This window comes from Hipposideros armiger, unplaced genomic scaffold, assembly GCF_001890085.2.
Source record: "Hipposideros armiger isolate ML-2016 unplaced genomic scaffold, ASM189008v1 scaffold_735, whole genome shotgun sequence".
In the NCBI taxonomy this organism is placed as follows: domain Eukaryota; kingdom Metazoa; phylum Chordata; class Mammalia; order Chiroptera; family Hipposideridae; genus Hipposideros; species Hipposideros armiger.
The window spans coordinates 637,804-645,606 of NW_017732085.1; the positions used below are offsets into that span (position 1 = coordinate 637,804).

Consider the following 7,803-nt stretch of genomic DNA (forward strand, 5'->3'; position numbering starts at 1 on the left):
CTGGCATCCCAAGCGAGTTCTTAACCAATGCGCCACTCGGCCGGCCCCAACAAAGATTTTTACAACCCTATGTTGCTGACATTCCAGTCAATTTATGGGGTCGAGATTTACTTACACAATGGGAGGCAGAAATTTGGATCCCTCCCAGACAGTATCGCCCCGCAAAGTCAAAAGGTGATGAATCAAATGGGATTTCAGCCAGGAAAAGGGTTAGGAAGATTTAATCAGGGAATTACTCAGCCTATTCAGCCTTCATTACAGCAGGGAACAGAAGGACTAGGTTATAAGTCAGACCAGCAAAAGCCTTTTTTATGGGGGCCACTGTTGCGGAGCTATGAACTCCTGTACCTCTTAAATGGACTAATAGTAAGCCTCTCTGGATAGAACAGTGGCCCCTCTCTCTGGAAAACTTAGAGGCCTTAACAGAATTAGTACAGAATCAATTAGAACAAGGTCATATAGAACCTTTTATTAGTCCCTGGATCTCTCCAGTATTTGTCATTAAGAAAAAAAATCAGGAAAATGGCAAATGCTCACAGATCTCAGAGCTGTATATGCTGTTATAGAGCCCATGGACGCATTGCAGCCTGGACTCCTACAACCTACTATGATCCCCAAAAATTGGCCTTTCATAGTTATTGATTTACAGGGTTGTTTTTATACAATCCCTTTACATCCTCAAGATTGCCCTCAATTTGCATTTTCAATTCCCTCAACTAACAATAAAGAACCTATGAGGAGATATCAGTGGAAGGTACTTCCACAGGGAATGCAAATAGCACAACCATTTGTCAGCTTTTTGTAGCTCAAGCTCTTATACCAGTAAGAACTGAGTTTTCTGATTGTTATATCATTCATTATATGGATGACATACTCTGTGCTGCATCCTCAAAGGAGCAGCTGGCTGCATGTTTTGAATTACTTAAAAAGCAGCTTGATTTAGCAGGACTTTACATTGCTCCAAATAAAATTCAAACAACCACACCGGTACAGTATTTGGGTGCTGTTGTGGACAGACTGTCTATCAGACCTCAAAAAGTTCAAATCAGAAGAGACCAGGTTTCTACTTTAAATGAGTTACAAAAATTATTAGGAGATATTAATTGGCTACGTCCTCACTCTAGGTGTTCCTAACTATGCTCTCAGTAATTTGTTTGGCCTTTTACGAGGACCTCCAAGGCTCGATAGTCTTTGCAAATTAACCCCTCAAGCTAATCAGGAATTAGAATTTGTTGAGCAAAAAAATACAAGAAGCTCAAATACAACGTGTGGATCCCTGTCAACCTTTACAGATTTTAATTTTCTCTACGCCACATTCGCCTACAGTGGTTATTGTACAACAAGATGATCTGGTTGAGTGGCTTTTTTTACCTAACAATTTTGTTAAATCTCTTCCTACCTATGTGGAGTTAATTTCTGAACTCATATCAAGAGCTTGGACCAGAGTCCTTCATCTTAATGGGAAAGAGACTAATCAAATTGTAGTTCCTTTTAAGAAACAACAAATATCTCATTTGAATACTCATGCTGAGTGTTGGCAAATTGCCATTAGTGACTTTTACAGGATTATTGACAATCGTTATCCTAAGAACAAATTGTTTCAGTTTCTGCAAAAAACTAATTGGATTTTACCTAAAAAACTTAGGCAGACACCTATTTCTCAGGGTCTGACAGTTTTCACTGATGGATCTAGCAATGGCAAAGCAGCAATTGTCAGTGAGAAAGGTCATCAGCTTATACACACATATTACACTTTGGCTCAATGGGCTGAGTTAGTAGCGGTATTAACTGCTTTGCAAACATTTTCTGACCCTCTGAATATTGTTTCTAATTCGGCTTATGTAGTTCATACAGTACAGAACATTGAGACGGCGTCTCTATTTTATAATTCAAACCCGTCTCTTCAAATTTTATTTAGTCAACACTAGCAGGTTGTGAGAAACCGCCAGCACCCCTTCTTTATCATGCACATTCATGTGCATACTACCCTGCTGGGTCCGATGACACAAGACAATTCGATTGCTGATTCCTTAGTGTCCAAGTTGCTGAGGAAACGTATTTTCATTCTTTAACTCATACTAATGCGGGTGGTCTGCGTTCAGGTTTCTCTATCACAAACAAACAGCCTCGTCATATAATACAGACGTGCCCATTACCTGGCAGGGGAGATACAATGATCACGAAGGTGGTTTTCCCAGGGCGAGGCTTATCCATTGCACTCCGGATGTGCTGACCCCTGCGATTTCCCCAAATGTGGGAAACTCGACTGCATAATTTGTGGTAATGGGGGACTGCGTTCGCACTCTCCCATAAAAAAATTAAAAAAATACAGACGTGCCCTACCTGTCAGATCCTTAATGCACTTCAGGAATGTCCTGAAGGAGTAAATCCTCGAGGTCTCGTTCCTAATGATATCTGGCAAATGGACATTAGTCACGTCCCCGCCTTTAGAAAATCCTCATTCGTACATGTTACTATCGATACTGCCTCTGGCTTTCTTGTGGCTACAGTTCAGACAGGTGAGACAGTAGGCCACTCTTGCTGTCATTTATTAACCTGTTTTTCTATTACGGGCCTCCCTAAGAACATTAAAACAGACAATAGGCCTGCTTACACCAGTTCTAAGTTTGCAAGCTTTTGGCCACTTGGTGTATTACTCATACCACAGGCATCCCTTACAACCCACAGGATCAAGCCATTGTGGAATGTGCTAATTCAACCTTAAAGAAACAGTTGCAAAAACAGAAAGGGGGAGACCTAAGAGAAACCCCACAGGGGCAACTGGCAAAAGTTATGTTTACTTTAAATTTTTTGAATTCATCTAGTTCAAGCATGGAACCACACCTTGGGCAAACTGCAGCTGAAAGACGTTTTCATAACAGCCCAAGGTCACTGGAAAATGTGCCCATTTGGTGGAAAGACATTCAGATTAATCAATGGCATTTAGGAACTTTAATGACATGGGGACGAGGCTTTGCTTGTATTTTTCCAGGTCCAGAAGAACGTCCTTTGTGGGTACCTGGCCGGTGTGTCAAACGGTACCATGAGCAACACACCAAAGAAAAGGAAGCCGATACGGCCAAAGATCGTGAGATATGATTGGTCCCCCGACTGGTCCAGATCGGAGTATGAGGAACCTCCAATGATTGAGATGTCTAATCTCTCGTTTCAACCAGTCTGTCCAAAGCCAACAACCTCCTCTGCATCTCGTATGGTAACCCCGCGAATGAAGAGTGCTTCTCTTCCTACCTGGGGGCAATTAAAAAAGCTAACACAAGTAGCTGAACACCGGCTGATGGAAGAAAATATTCCTAAAATAGAAACCAATATGCTAGTGTCCATGTTGGCAGTCTTCACTGTTGTAAGTTGTCTTCCACTTAGTGTTTCAACGATAATTTTACTTATTGGATTTATATACCCAATCCCCCACTATTAACTCCTGTAACTTGGAATGATGATCCTCCTCTGATTTATATCAATGATAGTTCTTGGTTCCCTGAACCTGAGGATCCAAGGGGTCTGTAATTTCCTAAGAAGGATGAAATTTTACTCTTTATGGCCACACATCCTTGGGCTATTTAAATACACCTATATGTATTGGTTCTATTCCTCCGTTTCTACCTCTTTCCAATCAAGCCTGGGCTATACCCAGTGGAAAGGAAAATGACACTTACAGGGACTTATGATCACTGGAAAAAAGATTTGTTACCCAACAAGTTAGCACTCATAACTTCCCTCCCCTGACCCCTACCTGTCCTCTAAAAAATCACTGGGATAAAAATGAATCTCGAATCTACTGGGATGAATGTCGGGGAAGCCTGTACAGGGTAGTAGTCAACAATTATGAAACCATTGTTGACTGGGGTCCCTTTGGGGCTGCCATTCGTTTCTTTTCCCGTTTAAAGTGTTCTGAACCTCAACAAATGAGGAGACAGATATCCTATTATGGCTTTCCCTGAATCACTGAGTCTCCATTTAATATTTCTATTTTTTTTAAAAGATAGGGCTCTTGCCCCACCTCAGTTAAGAATGATTAAATGTGGGCCGGCCGAGTGGAGCGTTGGTTAAGAGCTGGCTTGGGATGCCAGAGGGCCCTGGTTCAGATCCCACATATGAGGGCCAGTGACACTGCCCTCCACAGCTAAGATGCTGAACAACAGCTCAACCTGGAGCTGGGCTGCCATGAGTCACAGGTGACGGCGTGGGCTGCAGCCTCTGCTGCAGTGGGTTGCCATAAGCTACCATGTGTAGCCGGCAGCCAGCGTGAGCGGCCAGCAGCCGCTGTGAGTGGCCATCCAGAATCTGGCGACTGATCTGCCTCGCCCGGGAAGAGCTCAATGATGGTGCCAACTTGGGCCAGTGAAGCAACGTCCTCCACAACTAGACTGAAGAACAAAAGGACAGCAACTTGTCTGTTCCTCTTCCCCCAATTCCCCAGCGCTGTTCCCATCCCCCCAATTCCCCAATTAAAAAAAAAAAAGAATGATTAAACGCATCCGGAGCCCATTTCAAAGGACCTTATGGAAAGTAGCTTTAAGCATTGAACCAAATAAAATATGGACAGAAAATCTCACTAAAAATACTAATAAAAATTTATTCTTTCGGTTTGAAATGACAGAAATGCTATATTTACAAGTTTGCCTTAAAACTTTGTTTTCTTAACAGGAAAATTCACTATTAATCAGACTGCAAAAGTGGTTGAATGCCCTCAATGTCGTTTATATTTGTCTCAATCCTCAATTTTTGGAACCTCCCATGACCAGATTATGATACTGAGACAAAGACGAGGATTATGGCTCCCTGTCCAAGCCTCTAGGGTGTGGGAAGGTTCCCCAACAGTTCATGTTGTTTTACAACTCCTTCATAAGATTTTACATAGGACTAACATATTTACTGGTCTTTTAATAGCAACCATTATGGGAATAATAGCTATAACCACTGTTGCTGCTGTCCCTGAAGTAGCTCTTCACCAGACGGTGCAGACTATCCAATTTGTACAACAATGGCATGAAAATGCTGGCAAAACTTGGAATCCAGACGATTAGAATTGATCAAGAAATCAGCATACGATTAGCTGATTTAGAAACAACTGTTTCTCTTGAAGACCAGTTAGAAAGTCTCTGTATCATGATTACCTTAAAATGTGATTGGAATGTTTCCACTTACTGTATAACTCTTTTCTTACAATGAGACACGTACCCTGTGGTCGGAGGTACAAGCTCATCTCTTGGGACATATACCCAACCTGACTGTAGATATCCTACAGTTGCAACAAGAAGTGGATCAAATGTCTTCTGCTAATCTCCAGCTCCTCCCAGGAGAGAACGTCCTTTCCGCCGCTGCAGGACTCTGTACTCTAAAGCCCCTTACTTGGGTGAAAAGTCTAGGTGGAGGACTTGCCAGTGCTCTTATACTTTTATTGATTATTCTATTATTGTTTTGTTTAGTCATCAGATGTGGACAACAAGCCCTCTGGCGGGCAATAGATGAAGAAACTGCAAAGTCTGTGTTTCTCCTTCTGCAAAAACAGAAAGGGGGAGATGTTGCCTTACTTCTACGTCGACGCCCTGCCCCCCTCAACTCCTGACCTAATGAGGTCACGAAGAAGTGTCTCAGAATGCTAAGACCCGATGGAATGATATCAGTAAAGCTTCCTCAAGGGGGTGTTTCGGAATGCCGAGACCTGATGGAATATCGGTTATCTCCCTTACCTTTATGGTCGCAGTACAGCGATGCCATCCTGGGGGTTGTGTGTGTGAGAGTATGAAGGCACAGCACGTGTTGGAATACAATGGGGCAGGTTGATGGAAAACAGCCATAAGGCATGTAGTACACGGACTTTAGAATAAACAAGTTTCACCTCTTTGAAGTTTCTCCAGAAGAGCTATGCGTTGGCCCGATTCGGAGCTCAGTCCCTGAGCGGCTGTAGCCCCCTGGCCCCGCTTTAACTCTGTACTTGACTCTTGTGCTTCTTTAACCCTCTCGCTCCCCACCGCCCTTCCTGCGCGGGACGCGGCAGTCGGCTATGCTTCTCACAGTCAGCGGACGATTTTGATGCACAGTTTGATGATTTTTTGCAATGTTTTCATCAGTTTTGCTTGTTATTGGTCACCCTGACCTCTCTTCATCAGTGATGTGTTCTCTCCCCTCAGAAGAACGTCTAATCCATTTGTACAGTGCCATTTTCTTCATGGCATTATCCCCATAAACTTGGACTAATAAACTTGCCAAGTTTAACAAGAAATTTAATGTTTGTTCATTGCTCTAATTAAAACTCAGATATTCTCATGACAACACACAAAAACACACAACAGTGATACCACTCAGCAAGGCACTGCCATGTGTCAACACGAACACAGCTGTGAGACATTGACATACCAAGGTTATGAAACTGAGCTGTTTGTACAGTGCTGCCAATGTAAGCGCACGTTGGCAAGTTCGGAAACTTAATTGTTGATCTCATATACATAATCAGGTTTATCATCGAGACAGAGAAATAGTGTTTAGAAAGTAAGAGTGACCTTAGAGACCACCTTGTCCAATACTCTTGCTTTAAAATTGAAGAAACTGAAATGAAATGTTAAGGAACTTTTCCAATGTCAGATAGCCATTTTGCATAGTTTAGTCAGAACCATTTCAGACACTTGAAACCAGATATACTGCTGAAAAGAATCTGCCTCACTAATTACAGGCAGTTTATTTCAGTTATCAGGGTGAAAGCTCCTGGGTCCTAAAAAGTCCTTTTTGCTAGTGAATACCATTTTGTAACAGAGAGAGGTCCAGTTCTTACGATGAAGGAGGTGCATCTACCATTGGTTACACCTGGAGGAAATTTTAGGCTGTCATAGGTGTCACTTGGAGGTGGGACTATGCAGCCAGTTACGCCCACAGTGCTTATCTGAGCTTCTATTCTGTGGATCTGATTTCTGAAATGACCTTGAGATTGTGGCAGGATGACCCAAGGGGCTTTTACTTCATTATGTTTCCTTGCTTGTGGGCAAGCTGAAATTTTCTTATGGTTCTTTTCTCTTTGGGATATCTAAGCTCAAAGTTTCTTCTCCTAAAAGTAGAAGTTATTCTGTTTTGTGTTTACACATTTAGATTCTATACTGCAGTAGCTACACTGTTTAGAAGATTTACCTGTGCAGAATCTTGCTGTTCCTTCTTTCTTTTTCTCCCACATCCTTTCCTACAGAGTTAATACTGTATTTGCATAGGAACTTGATATTCAGGTTAGCACTACAGAAATCCTCAATTCCTCTTTGGCATTTCCACTCTCCTAAACACTGTTGCTCCTGGGAGGAGTTGGGATGTGACCTTCTCGGCTGGTCACCCTAGGGAAAAGGACCACGGGGGAGGTAGGCCAGGAAATGACAGACGATTCCTGCAGTCAAAAGCACCAAAGCAAAGAAAATATATACGGGCAAACTTCAAGTGAGCAAGCTTGCTCAAGGCTGTCCTTCCTTGCTAGCTACAGCCAAGGGTTTCTCCTCTTCTTCAATTCATAGAATGCCAGATTCATTAGAGCAGCTTGCAAGAGCATTACTGGTAAACAACCGACAGTGTCTGGCCTTCTAGGCAGCAAAAGAAATCCAACACTGAGTTGTGCTGAACATGGCATAGGTTCAAACATCAAGATGATTCTTTAGCTTTTAAGCCCCAGGGACATAAAGCAACTTTTTTTTTTAAAAGATTTTTATTGGGGAATTGGGGGGATGGGAACAGCGCTGGGGAATTGGGGGAAGAGGAACAGACAAGTTGCTGTCCTTTTGTTCTTCAGTCTAGTTGTGGAGGACGTTACTT

The 7,803-nt window shown here is 42.5% G+C and overlaps 1 protein-coding gene across 9 annotated transcripts in view; it reads left to right on the forward strand.

Annotated features, from left to right (window-relative positions):
* PRELID3A (PRELI domain containing 3A) overlaps nucleotides 1-7,803 on the forward strand; it is a 44,868-nt gene that overhangs the window by 32,561 nt on the left and 4,504 nt on the right. For 3 of the 9 annotated variants that reach the window (XM_019627516.1, XM_019627525.1, XM_019627520.1), the window contains 2 exons: nucleotides 2,993-3,361; nucleotides 4,666-4,776. The exons of 2 other annotated variants lie outside the window; for them this stretch is intronic. In XM_019627516.1, coding sequence (XP_019483061.1) covers nucleotides 2,993-3,361; nucleotides 4,666-4,770 — 474 coding nt within the window. In that variant the 3' untranslated portion in view covers nucleotides 4,771-4,776. Of the gene's footprint in view, nucleotides 1-2,992; nucleotides 3,362-4,665; nucleotides 4,777-5,447; nucleotides 6,226-7,803 lie in introns of those variants that run through there. 4 more of the 9 variants (XM_019627517.1, XM_019627519.1, XM_019627518.1 and 1 more) reach the window with 4 other exon arrangements.